Source organism: Hemicordylus capensis, chromosome 6 (assembly GCF_027244095.1).
Source record: "Hemicordylus capensis ecotype Gifberg chromosome 6, rHemCap1.1.pri, whole genome shotgun sequence".
Lineage (NCBI taxonomy): Eukaryota > Metazoa > Chordata > Lepidosauria > Squamata > Cordylidae > Hemicordylus > Hemicordylus capensis.
In genome coordinates this window covers 123,425,204-123,443,576 of record NC_069662.1, presented here as the reverse complement: position 1 = coordinate 123,443,576, position 18,373 = coordinate 123,425,204, and the positions used below count along the sequence as shown (strand labels likewise).

At 47.0% G+C, this 18,373-nt stretch overlaps 1 protein-coding gene across 3 annotated transcripts in view; it reads left to right on the top strand.

The window, feature by feature from the left end:
- The first annotated feature begins 8,546 nt into the window (after positions 1-8,546).
- Positions 8,547-18,373, top strand: part of LRRC72 (leucine rich repeat containing 72) — a 35,457-nt gene continuing 25,630 nt past the window's right edge. For 2 of the 3 annotated variants that reach the window (XM_053258871.1, XM_053258868.1), the window contains exons 1-4: positions 8,552-8,624; positions 10,242-10,355; positions 16,312-16,385; positions 17,728-17,797. In XM_053258871.1, coding sequence (XP_053114846.1) covers positions 8,580-8,624; positions 10,242-10,355; positions 16,312-16,385; positions 17,728-17,797 — 303 coding nt within the window. In that variant the 5' untranslated portion in view covers positions 8,552-8,579. Of the gene's footprint in view, positions 8,625-10,241; positions 10,356-16,311; positions 16,386-17,727; positions 17,798-18,373 lie in introns of all 3 variants that reach the window. The other variant, XM_053258870.1, reaches the window with a different exon arrangement.

The window sequence follows — 18,373 nt, the reverse complement described above, 5'->3', positions numbered from 1 at the left end:
GTGATTGGTGACTTTTGATGGTGTTGCCAGGATCGCGCGCGTGTGTGTGTGTTCTCCTTGTGCACTTGATATATGTAGTATCAGTCACAAATGTAGAGTTCTTAATTTGTTCATGAACTCAGTTTTGAGTTTGGGAAAACAAGACACAGCAACACAGTTTAATGGTAATCAGACTGACGCACAGTTGCAACATCTAAATGAAACTTTGTCCAGGTTCAGTCAGAATAACATTCCAAATGCAAGGAATGTGTAAGACTCATTTATGCTGAGTTGTTGACAGAAGAGAGATGCTTCATGCCAGTCGGCAGGCTTCTTGAAATTGGGTGGCATTGTTTTTCTGTTGGGAGGAGGATATGAAATTATTACATAGCCTTGGGATATTAGTCATAGAAGTAATATGAAGGTGGCAATGAATCAAGAATCCAATGATACGTGCATGTTTTTCAAGCACTGTTAATTTGGAAAACAAAAGATCACGGTTTGCAACTTCATCTGCCAGCATTAAGTGTAGTTCCTGCTTTTCAAAGAACAATTCAATACTTATACTTTAATTTTTGTATGGGTTCCTTTGTATGGGTTCATGTGGAACCTTTACACAGTGTTTCCCAACATTTTTCATCCAGAAAAAGGAGTGTGTGAGATGAAACTGGGGGGCAGAGTTGTATTAGAATTACAGTTAGAAAATGTTTGTATTTATGTTTGTGGTGATGTATGAAGTTATGTTGGAGGTTATCTACTGAATGTAGAAGATGCATTAAAAGCACTATGGTGATTGGGCCGTGGGGATTCCATATGTAGATTGGGAGGAGTCTAAGACAGCCAAGGTCAGTTGGAATGAAACTGAAAGATGTGCTTGATTATAGCTCTGTGTAAAGGATAGAAGTGTCCATGGGTGTCTGCAGTGTATCAGTGTGTGTAGAACTGAGTAGGAGAGTTGGGGCAGCAGTCAGGAACAATAATACAGCAACACAGGGGGGAGATACAGATAGAGGGAACAACTACTAGGATGTGCTTGTTATTACAGCATGGAGTAGGAGCAGGAGGGACTCAGGTGGATGTTGAAGCTGACTTCTCTAATAAAAGACTTTTGTTATATACTGTTTGATCCTTTAATGAGTGCAAACCCCACTTGAAACTTGCTGATCTCTTGGCTCTCCTACAGCTTAAATCAGCAATCCTGTACTCCCACCTCCCTGGGAGTATGTCCCGTAGGGGTGTATGAGGCTCCCTCCCATGGTCCCCACCAGTGGTCCCTCTATTATTATTTTTTCCATATATGTGCGGAATGAGTTTTGTTCTGGGCGGCAGTATCAAGGCAGTGTGTGCACATCTGCGTTCAGAATGGGGCCTTCCTGATTCAACCTGAGCGGGTTCTAAATTGAACTGAGCGAACATCTAAAAACTTGTGAGCGTGCACATGTGCACACACCTTAGAGGGGACAGTGGTCCCCACCCCACTACAAATAGGTGCACGCGTTGCAGCCTGGCCATGCCCCTGCATCAACATCAGGCACACAGTATGTGACCAGTATCAGAGGAGACACTGTTCAGCCCCACTCTGGATTCTCCGCAGTCAGCATTTCATTCAAGTGTTGGCTGAGAAGCTTTTTTTCATGGCAGAGAAAGAAGCTTCCTAGCCGGTGCTTGAATGAATTGCTGACTGGGAGAATCCGGAGTGGGGCTGAGCGGTCTCACCCCTGATACTGGTCATGCTTTCTGTGACCGACGCTGTGGCCGCTACCAGGAAAAGGGGCTGCTCGGCCCTGCTCCCAATCCTCCTCAGTCAGTGCTTTGTTCAAGCTCTGTCTGTTCAAGGGCTGACTGGCTGGGGGTTTCTTTCTCTGGCTCATTGGGAACAAGGCAGGGAAAGCATCCCCCAGTCAACCAGCACTTGAACAAAGCACCAGCTAGGCAGAGGAGGGGTGTATCTCATGCTGCCAGATGGCAAACGTGTTGCTCACTGGCTGGGCGCGGGCAAGGGGGTGCCCTGGGCAAGGGGCAAAGGGTGACTTGGCAGCCCCTCTTGTGCAGTGGAGGCTGTGCCCCTGATGCCCCATGGAATTATGTGAGAACTGGCTCAATCATGCGGGGCATCTGCCCCCTCTTGCCCTCCCTTGGAAGTGTCATATTCATTTCAAACGAGAATAAATTCTTGCTGGTCGTCTATCCTGGGTGGCATCGTTTGCTGTCAGTTCCTGCATGGGTTGTTGGGCCAAGACACCACAGCTACCCTGAGTTGTTGGAGGGCTAAGGGTGAGGGCTGAAGGTTTCCTCAAGTGGCGACAGCGGCCGATTATCAAACCATAAACATCTCAAAACCTCATGGTGAGGCTTCACATAGCGGGCCTCTATTTAAAAAAGGGAAGGGCAGACTGCCCCCTACACAGATCCTTTCCTTTCCCGCATTCTATCGAAGGGTCTAGCCCAGTGTTTCACAACCACCAGTCCATGAACCAATGCCAGTCCATGAGCTGTTGAGTGCCGGTCCATGCTGGTCCATGAGGCATTAATAACCCCACAGAACAATTTCCAGCTGGTGGGGGCCTCTGTTGCTGAGAACTCTCTGGAGCTCGTTTCTAGGCAGGCAGCCCTTGCTGCTGGGATAACATTCATTTCGAAGAAGCTAAATGAGTGTTATTGAAATTGAAATTGTTTTGGGGGGTGCCTGGGGGTGGGGGCGAGGGAGGGGGTGACCCCTTTACTAACTGCTGGTCTTGGAAACTGCACACAAAGAATGTACCAGTCTATGACTCCAACAATGTTGAGAAACACTGGTCTAGCCAATTCAGTGCTCAGATTATGGGAGAAAGTTAAGAGGCCCTTGTAGATCCACAAGCCCCACCCTCGTGACTCTGTTTCCTAATTTTAGCCAAAGCATGCCTCTCCTTGTAACCTTATAACAATAGTAGGTAAGGGGATTGGGAACCCCTCTGGGCCCCCTGTAATTCCTATACTGACTCATTCTGAATACCTAACAGCAAGTGAGGCTGAACAGAAGTGAATTCACATATTTTACTGAGCGTGATGTTATGGATAAGGACTTCAAAGTTAAAGCCTAAGGCATCTACTCCCCAAAGAGTAAAAGTAGCATCTTCTACATTTAAAAGTCGGTTTAGTGATTAATCCTCCTGTTGGAAAAGGTAGAGGTGACATAATTCTAATGTAAGAAATGAGAAATGTTATTCCTATTCTGTTCTTTTGTCATTTGATCTGTCCTCATAAGAGTTACATGGTGATTGTTTTGGCACATGTGTTATTTCAAACATGGTTGGGGTTTTTTTTTGACACCTATAATAAATATATTGCTTTTATCTGTATTTTTCTTTTAGAACCATATTTTCTCCTCATTGGTTTGTGTTGCCATGTCAATTTACCTAATGGTGTTTTAGCAGTTAAAAAACAAAAATAAAATCCATTCTGTTTAATAATCCAAGAGATCTCGTTGGAGGTTCACTTGTTTAAAGTTGTATAGATAAAACAGAAGACACTGTACAACTTTTTTGTGAAAGCCAAATTAATGCTGTGCTGTTTTTAGCTTCATCCATTCATCTTTCTTTTTATAGCTATGAAAGACAAGGAAAAATATGAATGTAATTAATTCAGTCAATTTCATCTTCCTCATGTTTGCACAATCATCCTATTTTATATGTGGCAAATGCATGTAATTTCTGTTAAACTGGGCACTCTGTAACTGAAATTATAAATGTACATCTTGTTCTTCAGACAATGTATGTACTACTCGATTAAACGTTTGCTTGTATGTCTGCATGGCAATTTTTAAATCCTATTCCTCAGCTTCTCTCCCCACCCCCAACATAATAAAAATGATGGCAAAAATAGCAAAATATGACACACCTATTAAAAACCTATATTGGCTTGGATACTTTTAAAAATTTAAATGTGCATATAATATATGTTTTTTAAAAGCTTTTTAAAATTAGGAGACAAAGGTTATGTTTAATATGAAACCACCAGACTATGTAGAGGAATTGAATTAGAATTAAATTCACCAATATGTGTCATTTCTTGTAGCTGATTATTGCAAGTGGGGAAAACGCTGTTTAATATTGCAAAATTACCAGGGATTTAGGAGACAGACAAGAGTGCAAAGTAAGTATCTCAGTTTGCATGGTTCTCGCTCTTCTAAAATCACTGCCTTATTCTAATACATCCATCCACAACAGTGTTGCCTCATTTGCTGATCTCTTGGCTCTCCTACAGCTTAAATAGCTCAAGCAAAAATGCCTGTTAGCTTAGTTTATATCTTTGAATAAAACCATCCCTTTCATAAAGACGGAAATTTGCTGTTTTCCTTCCTAAAACATCCTCAGCCACTTAAAACCTTTTCCAAATCTGTCTCCAGAAAAAGCTCCCATACAGAGGCTTTTGTCAACGGCCGTGTCTGGCTTCAACTGCTTCTTTCAACCAGCACCTGAGAAAGCGTTTTGTACCACCACTGCATTGCTCCAATAAAAGTGACACTATGTGCACTGGCTATGATAAATTTCACTTTGCTATACTTCAAAAATCTGCATGTCACACCCATATTCCAAAATTCAAGACCAGCCTTTCCATTGGATAGGATGAGGCAGCCTGCCCAGGTGGCAAATTTAGGGATACCATTAAAGGGCCACAAATGGTCAATTGATTATTTTTAACACCAGTGAGGGACTCCACTTGGCTTCCCAGCCTGGGATACAACTCCTGTTTATACAACCCCTGTACATGATGTACAGTGTGTCCAGGAACAGGACTGATATAAGCTTTAAAAAAAAATAAATGTGCAAATAATATATGTTCACAAAAAAGCTTGTAAATTAGGAGACAAGGGATATGTTTAATATGAAGCCACCAGATGATGATGATGATCTCTCGATATATTTCTCCTGGGTGTGCCATGGAATGTGCATCCTGGTGGCCCAGCTGATTGACTGGCTACCTGGTGGCACACTCAGGAGACCAAAGGGGTGGCGGGCATGGCCGGGGAGGCAAGCAGCAGACGGGACCAGCCGGGGAGGCAAGTCGCAGGCAGGCCCGGCCGCAGAGGAAAGCGGCAGCGTCGGCGAGCCTGGCCTCAGAAGCGGCACTCGGCCCGGCGGCAGGCCCGGTGGCAGAGGCAGCACTCAGCCCGGCGGCGGGCCCGGCCACTGAGATGGCATTTGGCGGAGGTGGCGGAGGTGATGGAGGCGGCACTCGGCCCAGTGGCAGGCCCGGCCACGAAGATGGCGGGGCCAGCTGCAGAGGCAAGCCGTAGCGGGCCCGGCCACAGAGGCAGGCAGTGGCAGCGGGCCAGGCCGCAGAAGCAGGCAGCAGCGGCGGGCCCAGCCGCAGAGGCAGGCAGCAGTGGCAGGCCCGGCTGCATAGGCAGCACTGGGGAGGAGAGGTAACTGCTGGCCCTGAAAAACGCACAGATGCTCTGTGCAGGGTCGGCTAGTTATTATTATTATTATATTTCTATACCGCCCTTCCTAAAATGGCTCAGGGCAGTTAAGACAGAGAAATAACAAACAAATAAGATGGAACCCTGTCCCCAAAGGGCTCACAGTCTAAAAAGAAACATAAGACAGAAACCAGCAACATCACTGGAGGTACTGTGCTGGGGGTGGATAGGGCCAGTTACTCTCCCCCTGCTAAATAAAGAGAATCACCACATTAAAAGGTGCCTCTTTGCCAAGTTAGCAGGGGTCCAGGCTAACTCTACTATGTAGAGGAACTGAATTAGAATTACATTCAGCAATATTTGCCATTTCTTGTAGTTGATTATTGCAAGTGGGGGGAAATTCTGTTTTAATATTGTACAATTACCAGGGATTTAGGAGACAGAGTCCAAAGGAAATATCTGCCCTCATCTCTTGCCTATGAGCTTCTCAGAGGCATCTGGTGGATCACTGTGTGAAACAGGATGCTGGACTAGATAGGCCTTGGGCCTGATCCAGCAGGGATGTACTTATGCTGGTTAGCCCCAGCACCTAGCATTTCCTATCACAGGGAGAAACTCCCCGGGAACAGTATTTGCTATTGCATACTAATGCTGCACTCCAAACTCTGGATACAGTGTGTGCCAGCAACAGGAGAAGGGGTGCCAAGCCAAAATGCTCACATTAGCTCTGCATCGAGATATACCACACCTGAAAAGGGCTATAACCTCTGGCAAAATCCATTCTGTAGGTACCTCCACCCACAAAATTCCAGCAGAATCTATTCTGATTATCCTTGACACTTAATCCAAAACTCTCTCATCTGCAATGCCAAGTCATTCATACATTAAAACAATGCTCATAGATAATCTTTCAAGAACTTCTGTCTTGCTGTGCCCTTTCAAAACCATAACCTTGTATTTGGTTCAGGTAGCTGAGATACCCACCATCCCTTTCCAAACATGAGTAACATGGATTGGATTCTTACTCAGGCTGAACCAAGATATGTTTACTTTGAGGAATAAACCCCACTGAGTTCAGTGGAGCTGAGTCCTGGGTCAGAGTGCACAGAATTTCAGCCTTGACTTATACTCTGACTCCAAATTCATGCATACAAGTTCACACTGCCAGGTTCTGTGCAGCAGTGTGCAGAATTCTCTAGGTTCTGATCGCCAGCAAGAACTAATTCTTCAGTTATTCAGCTTTACTGCTTTTACGGTCTCAGTTTATTTTTTAATATTTTATAGATATTGAGGCTATTCACACAAGCGTGCAGAACCGGGCTGAGGAAGCCCAGCCCAGTTTTGCACGCTCATGTGAACCACTGGGATCATGCCCGATCCTGGTCGCTACACGGCGGCAACTCACCTGTGAAGCCTCCTGCTTAAATGAGGTTAAGGGAGAGGGTGCTCCTTGCTAAGCTCCTCTGCTAACTGGGCAAAGAGGCACCTTTTAAACATGTGATTCTCTTCAGCAGGGGGAGAGTAACTGACCCTATCCACCCCCAGCACACTATCTCCAGTGACTCTCGCTGGTATCAGTCTTATGTTTCTTTTTAGATTGTGATCCCTTTGGGGACAGGTAGCCATCTTATTTATTTATTATTTCTCTATGTTAACTGCTTTGGAAAACTTTTGTTGAGAAGTGATATATAAATATTTGTTGTTGTTGTTGAGCTCATTTCTTTAACCATGTGTTTGCTGTGGCTGCTTGCAGCCATGGCAGGCACACTTGCGGGGGGTCCCAGGAATGCACCGTGCGGTGCATTATCATGCTGGGGCTTCCCTGCACCCAAAGCGGCCGGGTGAGGCGCAGGTGGTGTGCAAGAGAGCTGCCACTCATCTGGACGGGCGATCCGCCTGTCCAGTGAAAAGTAAGTGATTGTTTGTGGGGAGCATCGGGCAAACCCACTCTCCCCCCTGCAGAGCTTGAAGGAGCTCTTCTTACCGATTGTGAGAAGAGCTCCATTGTCTTACAGATTTTAGCATTGCAGCAGTTTTATAGCATGCAACTTTTAACAGCATCTTATAGATTTTAGCTCTGCTGTGACTCTATGATCCTCATGCTACTGTTTTAGCAATTTTACAGTTCCTTTACTGCTTTTTACAGTCACTCATAGATTTTAGCCATACTGTAATCTTAAATTTTATGGTAACCTCACAGTCTTTATGCTAATAGGCAAAGACTCTAACATTTTAACTGTTTTTGTTTTAAATATTACCTGTTACATGCTACTTTTACTTTATGCTAGTCTAAGACCGTAATAAAGATTGAATGATTGATTGTTCACACCTTTTTACTGCTGCTGAACATAATGCATTGAGCATGATGTGTGGACAAAGATTTTGAAATTCACACAATTTAAAAAAACAGTGTTCTACCTGAGTTTGGGAGCTGTGTGTCCTCTCAATTTTTGTTTGTGTGGAAGCAAGGTAGGAGGAAAAGCTGGGTAGAAGTGATTATGTGGAAACAAGGTAGGAGGAAAATGGCCATGACTCGGAGCTAGGTTTGGACTTGAACTGAACTGGGCATACCAGTTTTGTGCACACCCCTACCAATCATTAGCGAGTGGGAAGAAAGAGAAGCAGAAAAGTAATCAGTTCTGGTCCCCAATTCTGGTCATTGATAAACTGGAATGAGTTCTGAAGAGACAACAAAGATACGAGGAGATATGTGGAGATACGTGGAGATTACTCCACTCGTAATGTGGAGTCTGGAAACCAAGTCCTATAAATAATGGTTATAGGAGCTTGGTATGTTTAGCCTGGAGAACAGAAGACTCATGGGAGATACCATAATGGTATCTTCAGGGTTGTCACATTGAAGAAGGAGCTATTTGTTTTCTCTGGCTTCTGAGAAGAGGACTAGACCAATTAGTTGAAATTTCAAGGAAGCAGATTCAGGCTAGTAATTAGGAAGAATTTCCAAGCTGTAAGAGCTGTTTGGCAGTGGAACAGTCTTTCTTGTGCAATGGTGGGCTCTCCTTGGTTGGAGGTTTTCCGACAGATGCTGGGCAGTCATCTGTCAAGGATGCTGTAGCAGTTTCCTGCACTGAGCAAAGAGTTGGGAAGTCCCTCCCTCCCAGCTCTAAAATTCTATGATTCCATTGTTCTATGATTGCTCCTTAGCGATAATGGATTGCTCAGGAGACAAGAGTCCAAAATGGCAGCTGCCGCCAAGGGCAAAATGAATCCTGAGGGTAAGCTGGTGAGTGAGAGCACAACAGGGAGGTAGCGCCTTCTTTGTTTTGATTTTTTCTTGAAGCCAGTTCCCTCAGAAAACTGGTAGAGCTGGAAGGGGGAAAGGGAGTCTGCCAACCAACTCATCACTTAACATTCTGAAAAATTATTGAAATAAGCCCGTTAGGAAAAAACCATATACTCTTTCCCTCTTTCCATCCTCTGCTGATTACTTGCTTGGGACAAAGGAATGCCTGGTTTACAGAGAAAAGAGCCCTATTCAGACATTATGTTGTACCTGTGTTCAGATGTCTGTGTACACAGGTACATGTGGTTGTTTGAATGATTGCACTTGCATCCATTTAGAAGTGAACGTGGGTACAGGTCCCTCAGATGAATGGTACAGAAAGGAAGTACCACTGTACCTGCATTCAGTATAACATTAGAATAACTGTAATCGTGACACTCACTGCCTCTCTGCGCGGCCGGTTTGCCTGCAGCCCCCACCTCAGGGGCATGTGGGACCAGGGAGCTAGCTTCCATTGGCCCCAGCTGCTTCCGGGTTGGGGCCGGAACAGGTGAGCCGGCAGCGCGCCTGCACCGGCTCCAGTCCACCTCCCGGCAGCGAGGAGGGAGGACATGCCCGGCAAGTGCTCTTGGCCGGCCACGGAACATGTGGCCTGGCTAACCTAGTGGTGCGCCTGAGGGCTGTGGGGGCAGGTCCTGGGCTCTTAAGCCCATGTGCCTTTTACGCGCCCGGTACAGCGCAGCCCATCAACAGGGCCCTGCCCGGTGAGCACCGGGTTTCCAGCTACTGCCATTTTGGCCTGCGCTCCAGGTTGGCCGCGGAGTATGTGGCCTGGCCTTTGGCCACCTGGGGGGCTACAGCAGTGGTGCTCAGCCTCTTCAACCCACCCGCCTTTTCTCATCTGGCACCGTGCGGCCCACTGGGTCTCGGCGGGTGCAGGTGAGTTGTTGCCGCTGGGGATCCCTGTGGCCGGGCCTACCTGCTTGGGCCTAGTGGCCGGTCCAAGCCAGCCCGAGCCATGTGATCTGAGCCCTGGCCCAGCACCCTCACAGCCAGATGCTCAGCAGGACAACAGAGCAGCAGGCCGAGTTTTAACTCGGCCTAGGTTTGGAGGCTTGACCCCCGGGGGGGCTGGGGTAGGCCGCAGTAAGGCCATCAATCAGGTGCCAGGCCATTGGCCCAGCCCCTAGGAGGCACTCAGCGCTCTGCGTGTGCACGAGGGGGACTTGGGGGCGTGGGATTACTGCAACTCCCCCTTTTTTGCGGTACAGTTGGGGGAACCTACCCTCGGCCATGGGCCCCAAGAAGGCACCAACCGCGAAGGGCAATAAGCTGGCTCGGACCCTAAGAGACCCACAATCCCACCAGACTCTTCTTCCGAGGATGAGCACAATATGGATTTAGTGGCCATCAGGGCGCTCATTGTCCACCTCGAAGCTTTGGAGAAGGAACGCGTGGCACCAAGGGGGGATGGTGGAGGAGGTTGCCCATCTGGGGTTCCAGCTCCGAGGGGGGATGGTGCAGGCAGTGGCCCATCTGGAGTCCTGGCACACCCACACAGGCTATCCAGGGCGGCAAAGTGGGCTAAACTAATGCAGGGTTTTACTGATCGGTTAGCAGCGCTCGAGGCAGCCGCAACACCAGTGCCCAATCCAGGAGGCAGTGGGACACCGCCGGAACCCACACCAGGTGGCGTCATCAAAGAAACTGAAGGACAAGGGTCTGCATCAGGTGAGTCTCCCCAGGGAGTATGGCTGTGGGGTTTGCCGTATAGCCCCCCATTGGGCCTTGCAGGTGGTACCCAGGCCCAATGAATTGGGCATCACCTCATGCCACCTGTAATCAGGTCTGGCAAGGGGGGGCAATCAGGGTGGGGCAGGTGCCGTGCCTGTGCAGGCTGCCCTGGCAAGTTCAAGCAGCAACACTGACAACAGGCCAGTCCCCTTGGGGGACCACCTCTTGCCTCATGTCAAGGAGCGCATTTGGAAAGGTGAGTACATGGATGTCTTTCAAATGCTTTTCAAGGAGCCGGAGCCTGTGGGCAAGGAGGGGGAGCAGGAAAAGGACAAGGAACAGGAGGAAGCCCACAGATCGTAATTGGAACAACTGGGTTTCCGGGTTTACTATATACACGGGAGTGGTCACCCAAAAGTACCCCGAAAAGGGCCCCGCGCTCATTAAGTATTTCAGCACCATTCATAGGGCATTCATGGACTTTGCAGGTAATGTGTGGGGGTGCTATGATAAGGCCTTTAGGGAACGGGCAGCTAACAACCCAGGGTTGTCATGGGAGAAGCAGCATCTGGAGCTGTGGCTCCGGATTATGACACTGGCCAGGCCCTTGACAGGGGAGCATGCAGAAAGCAGCCACTTAATTTCCAAGACCCCAGTAGTGTCAGCGGTCTCACCCGCAAGCACCCAGGGGGTTCAAACTCCCCTGGTTTGCTGGGAATTCAACAGGAGCGGAAAATTTTCCTGCTCCCAGTGCAAGTACAGGCACGAATGTGGCTTCTGCGGAGGCTGGCATGCCGGCATCAACTGCCCCTGTACGAGTTTAAAGTGGGAAGTGGGAACTACCATGCAGGAGGGGCAAGGGGCCTACAGCCACTCATGGAGGCAGTGCGAGAAAAGGGCCCCACCCCAATTAAGTTTCCGGTGCTTCAGCAGCTGCTGCACAACTACCCGGACAGGGAGCACGCACGGTACTTGGAGGCTGGTTTCACCGAGGGCTTTAGGATTCTATGCCAGTTTCCACGTAGGCTTAGTTTCGCACACAATTTGAAATCAGTGCAGGGGGTGGAGCAGGTAGTAGCTAGGAAAATCGACAAGGAGGTGGCTTTAGGCCAGGTGCTCGGTCCTTTTGCCAAGCTTCCCTTATTGACATTGAGGGTATCCCCTCTGGGCGTGGTACCCAAGAAGGCACCTGGGGAATATAGGCTAATATACCATCTGTCTTACCGTAAAGGCACCTCCGTCAATGATGGCATACCGACTGAGTTTTGTTCGGTCCGCTACAGTTCCTTCAATGAGGTGACAGTGATGGTTCGGGCCTGTGGGCCTGGGGCATTGCTGGCCAAATGCGGGTGATGCCTATGGGTTGCTCCGTCTGTTGCATGGCCTTTGAGGCATTCAGCACAATGCTGGAATGGGTGCTGTGCCAAAAGGTGCAGCTCAGCTCCTCAGCCCATTTTCTAGATGACTACCTTTTCGGAGGAAGGGTGGGCTCTAATCAATGCGCCAAACTGCTGCAAACATTCATTGCCCTTTGCCAGGAGCTGGGGGTGCCCCTGGCAAAGGACAAGTCTGCGGGGCCGTCTATAAGGTTGACCTTCCTGGGTATAGAACTAGATACAGAGGGTCAGTTGTCATGCCCGCAGACAAGCTTGAGGCCCTGAGGGACCTCCGGAAGGCCTGTGAACGGGCCAAAAAGGGCACCCTGCATCAACTACAGTCCCTGCTCGGCCATCTCAGCGTTGTGTGCCAGGCGGTGGCCCCAGGGCGGCCCCTTTGTGAGGTGTCTCTGTGATGCCACGGTGGGGTGCAGGCTGCCGCACTTTAGAATTAGGGTAACTACTGCCATGAGGGAGGACATGAGGCTCTGGCTGAGCTTCCTGTATTCCTTCAATGGGTTTCTTTTCTGGCGTTCCCTGCAGCTGCTGGAAGCAGACTTTCAGGTGCAGTCGGATGCGGCAGGGGTCCTTGGCTTCGGTTTGTACCTACGGGGGCAGTGGTGTGCTGAGCGATGGCCACACGACTGGACCGTGAGGGGCATCATGAGGGACCTCACATTCCTCGAAGTATTCCCCACAGTGGTGGCCATGCAAATCTGGGCAGTCCGTTTCAGCAACTCAGTCTTGCGTTTTTGGTGCGATAACCTGGCAATGGTACAGGTTGTCAACAACCAGACGTCCAAATCCCCCAGAGTGATGGGCCTGGTGCGCACTCTGGGGCTAACCTCTCTGCGCAATAACATACTGTTCATGGTGCAGCACGTGCCTGGAGTCTAGAATGATGTGGTGGATGCCCTGTCTCATTTTCAGATGCAGCGTTTCTGGCAGCTGGCCCCCGAAGCAGCCCCCCTGCCCAAACAGATGTCTGAGTGGCTGTGGAGCCTTGGAGTGTAGAGGCTCTCAGAGCGATCAAGGCTTCAATAGCGCCTAGAACCCGGGTACCTTATGACAGGAGAGTTAGGGCCTTCCAACACTTTAGGTTGCAGGTAGGGATAGCACATGAGTGTCCAGCCCCGCCAGAGCACCTAATGCGGTATCTGGTGCACCTCCAGGCAGGCAGGATGGCGGTAAGCACCATGGCTGGCCATTTGGTGGCACTGGCCTTCTACGGGAAGGCCAGGGGGCTGCTGGACCACTTGGAGGACTTTAGAGTCTGGCACATGCTGGAGGGATGGGCCAGGGAGACCCGTGCTCGGCCAGACCAGTGCCAGCCTATTACACCCGAGGCGCTGCAGCATGCTGTACGGCGCCTAGGGGAGGTCTGTTCTTCCCCCTACAAGGAGGCATTATTTCACGCGGTAGCACTGGTGGCCTTCTATGGGGCATTCAGAATCAGGGAGTTGTTTCCCAGAGGAGCGCACAGTTTGGCAGGCAGGGTCCTGCAGAGATGCGCCCTCGCTCTGGGATCTGCCTCCATGACGCTGAAGCTTCATTTTTCCAAGATGGACCAAGGGACAATCAGTCACCCTCCACAGGGCGGACGATCAGCACATGTACCTGGTCCGGGCAATATGGGGGTAAGAGGGGAAGCAGAAGGATGCCTCTTCATCTATGCCAATGGTGGCCACTTGTCCCAGTACCAGTTCTAGGTGGTGATGAAGAAGACTTTCATGCCAGCCGGCATATCCACATGCTATTTGTCATCGCACTCTTTTCAGAATTTGTGCAGCGTCAGTGGCAGCAGGTATGGGCTATGCGGGCAGCGCGATACAGTGCCTGGGCCGATGGTGGTCTACCGCAAATACATACATTGGGGGGCCACACCTCCCCGCCTCTCCTTCCCCTCCCTCACCTCTCCACTGTTCTCAGTCTTGCACAGGGGCGAAGCTTCCGGCGAAGCGGGCCAGAGTCCTCGTCTTGGGCTACTCCTTTATATTTTGGGCCCTCAAGTGGGCGCAAGGCACGGAACCGGGAATGCAGATGGGCCTGGGGTGATAGGCCTCAGTCGAGTGGCCCGGGGCATGCAAAGGGCCTAACTGCTGCCGATGCTGCGGGAGTTTCTGGAGGAGAATCCGGCACCGGATATCCTGCTCGTGCACTTTGCGGGGGAAAGAATTAATTAGTCAGTCAGGTATCTCACTGTCACAGCAGACCGCACAGGATCTGGAGGTGGTTCTAGCCTGGTGTCTAGACTTGGTCCTGCTTTGGTCCAATATCACTCAGCACAGAGTGTGGAAGGGGGCGCTCAAGCAAAACAAGGTAGACAGGGCCAGGCGGGGGGTCAACACGGCAAGAATGAAACATATTGCCACTGATTCTACAGAATTTGAAAGGGAAGCAAACATTATGTTAGCTCAATTTAGGGGTAAAGGTTACCCCCATACAGTTCTATCTAAGGCCATTTCTAGAGCTAGATCTATGGATAGATCTGCTCTACTTAAATCTTTTAGAAAACCCATTACACAGAGGCTGACATGGTCCCTAGAGTTCTCTACTTTAGGCCATCAAATCAAAAAATTGGTGAGACGACATTGGCATTTAATTGATGGCATCCCAGGTTGCGAAAGGTTACCTATTGTGGCCTTTTGTAATGCTAGAAATTTAGGCAATATTTTGGTTAGAGCAGATGTTGACAGAACATCTTGTCACAAAGATGATGTAAGGGGTACGTTTCCATGTGGCCACTGTAAGACTTGTGAGGTGATTTTGACTGATAAATCAGTCTATATTCCAACTATCAACAGAACTGTGCTCCTGGACTGTTTTGGGAATTGTAGTACAAAAAAATATAGTCTATATGATTACCTGTACTTGTCCCATGATATACATTGGAATGAGCACACGCTCTCTTCGAACGGGAATCCCTGAACATATTTCGAGACTTAGACATTGTAATATGGAGGCTCCCTTAACCCCTCATTTCATTGACAAGCAACATTCTGAAAATGACTTTAATGTTTGTATTTTATTTAAATGCAAACCATACATTGGCAGGAGAGAGAATATCCTTATGTATAAAGAAGCTGAACTTATTTATAGATGATCTGCAGACGATCTGGTTCTTTCCTTTTATTTGTCGTCGAAGCTTTCTGTTTGTACCTTGCCATGTTTAAGAGTAAGCTTGGAGCTGCCTCACCTACTCTCACTCACCCATTTATCCTCAGGACTCTTGTTACCCTTGGCAACAGCCACAATTTGGGTCTCCAACTTTCTGAGCAATCTATTATCACTAACCAACTGTTACAGGACCTTAGTACATGCCTGCCCATGTTCCCTTATTTTCCCATTCCCCTGAATAGGAAAATAGGGACATGTTGGCAGGTATGATAGTATAATCACATTTTAGAGTTAGGAGGGCCCTTGGAAGTCTTCTAGTCCAATGCCCTGCTCAGGGCAGGAAATTATCCCTGACAAATACCTGTCCGACCTCATGTTTTTTGGTTCCTTTGCATGTCCAAAGAAAAAAATCAGTAGTGTACCTGCCTGTGCCAAATTGCTGGCATTCTTATGTTAAAACTTGAAGGAACTGTTGCTGTGTGGTCAGGGGCACACGACTGGGTGTCTGTGAGAAGTTACGACTGGGTGTCTGTGAGAAGTTCACGACTTAAACATGACTGGGTGTATGTGAGAAGTGTGTGTGTACAGTGTTCTTCCTAATTATTTTCATCTTTGTGTGGAATGAATTTTATTCTGGGTGGCAATATCAATGCCGTGTGTGCCCACATGCATTCAGAGTGGGGCATTCCTAATTCAACCTGGATGGGATCTAAACTTAACTGAGCGGACATTAAAAAACTTGTGAGAGCGCACATGTGTGCACGCCTTAGAGGGAACACTGTATGTGTGTGCTGCATAAGTCAAGCCAAAAGCAAAAGTGGTAAAGGTTGCAATACATCTCTTCCAGCCCACCCCATTTCAGTTTTCTTAGTCACCAAGCTGCCAGTTCTGCATGCAATTCCTTATCAGAGCCAAGTTGTGAGGGATAATATAGAGAAACTGATTCAGATCAGATTGGATCGCCCCTGTTTGCTTGTTGAAATCTTGGAAATGTAAAGTCGTGTTCAGACAACGGCAGCTGTTTTATTAACAATGGCGTTTTGGTCCGAAGCCATATGATTATAGACAAATCATTTGAATATGTGACTTGTAGGAGTGAAGCTTTTTAAGTCTTACTGCTTTAGGCTGGCCAATCACAGAAAGCAAAACACTAATAGCTGAGAGCTGTATAGAAATTCTCACATCTGTATTTCTCACCCTATCTTCTAGGAGCCCATCCTGCCTTAGGGAATTCAGTGCTGCCTCTTCCACAAATGTGCTGTAATTCATGTACTGAAGCTAAATGAAGTGATGATAAAAACTAGAATGTAATCGCTGTAGGCCTTTTAGAAAACCTTTGCAAAGAAACAGATCCTGTAATTTCACCTTTCACTTTCATGCAAAAGCATATATTTTGTTTAATTATAGATATAATTGCTGACATTCAATCTATTTGTATGAAAATAACAATCTATTTTCAGGTTTTAGAAAATCAGTTGAAGGTCTGTGGCTATAAAAATGTTACCGATGTCACTGATTTGTACCTTGGTGAAAAGTAAGTGCAGTTCATTTAGGCAAAAGATGTTTATGTTTGACAACTCTACATAGCTCTATTGAAACATTAGGGCAGTTCACACTATCAAGAATAGGGTGCGAGAAGACACCTACCCTAGTTTGAAAGCTGTGTGTAATCCTGATATTTGATTGTCAGTTAAAAACAAGGTTGGAGATGCCGACCATGATCGTGTGCTAAGCAGCAGCTGGATTGGAGAGTTCCTGGCTTCTACCCAAAAGCTGTGCCCAGCTGCTGAATGTGGTAGGACAAAAACCCTTCCAACCCAGCTGCCTCTTAGCACACAAGCACTCCAACCTTGTTTTTAACTGACGATCAAATATCAGGAATGCGCACAGCTTTCAAACTAGGGTCGTAGACTTCTCCTACTCTATTCTTGATCATGTGACCTGCCCTATTATATTGTATGTGTGTAAAGATGTCTATACATATGAACATGTTTGTGTGTGAATGACTACATGCATTCGTTTTAATAGTAAACCTGGGTATAGGCTTCTCAAATGAAGGGTAGGAAGTACACCTCTTAAAACTATTGTCCAAGACCTCACCTGTATCTTTTCTATGGTTTGAATAACTACAACTTCAACATCTGCTAATTTGAAACCCTGTACTCAACTCTTTGTCAACTTATTTTTAAAATCTTCTATTCCAAGGAAACTTCATAAACATACTAATTATGGGCAAAATATCTTCAAAAACCGAAACAAATAGAGTAAAAACTCATATCAACCCCCTATCTAAAGATAACTTTTTAACCATGTTGGACACCTTTCTTAAACTATTTAGATAAGTCTAGAATAAAACACAGAATGTTTGAAACCCATCCTCATTTATTAGAAAGCAAGCGAAATAACTCTTAAATGTACATAGATACCACACATCACTTGATGTAATGAATGATGACTGTTTTTGTTCAATGACTTTGTTCTTTTGAATTATGAAAATACTAAAATAAAAAGTAAAAAAACCAAACAAGCAACAAATACCCATTGCAGGGGAGCATTGGTAAGGGGGGGTCTCCTGCTTGTAGGCTTCCCAAAGGCATCAGGTGGGGCACAGTGGGAAATGGGTAACTGAACTAGGTAGGCTGTTGGCCTGATTCATTAGGGCTCTTCTTAGTTTTAACAATAAGAAGCATAAATGCTTTATTTATGTAGCCACCCCATAACAATTGTTTTCTGGGCAGCTCTGTGCTTATCAGCACCTTAGGTCATAAAAGCACTTTTAACGTACTGCTTCGTTATTAAACCACTGCAGTGCTTATATATGAGGTCTAACATTTAAGTGAATATTAAGTACTGAAGTTGCATAACTTTTCTTGCAGAGGATTAAAAGAAGTCCCTGATTTATCACGATTCCGGAAGTTAAATTATTTGTGGCTAAACAATAATAAGGTAATAACCTATGTTAATGTAATGTGTGTATGCAGAGGTTGATACTCCTTGGCTGTATTTTTGGCATGTATTAATGACTATCATTGATAGTATTATTTTGGCAATTAATGCTTTTTTTTAAAAAAACTTAGACTTTGCTAAGTTTATATTCCTGGTTAGGGGTGTGCAAAACTGGTTCACCTTGAACCGGGGCCAGTTCGCAGGTTCATTCAAACCAGGGACAGGGACAGTTTGTCCCATGATTGAACTGAATCAGGCCCAGTTTGGGCAAACTGGTTCTGCATAGTAAGTGGGGGGAAGCTGCTTACCTGGCAGAGCACGGCTGCCTGCAAGGCCCCAAGCGCCCCCCTCTCCATTATTATTATTATTATTATTATTATTATTATTATTATCATCATCATCATCATCATTATCATTATTATTATTATTATTATTATTAAATTTATATCCCGCTCTTCCTCCAAGGAGCCCAGAGCGGTGTACTACATACTTGAGTTTCTCTTTCACAACAACCCTGTGAAGTAGGTTAGGCTGAGAGAGAAGTGACTGGCCCAGAGTCACCCAGCTAGTTTCATG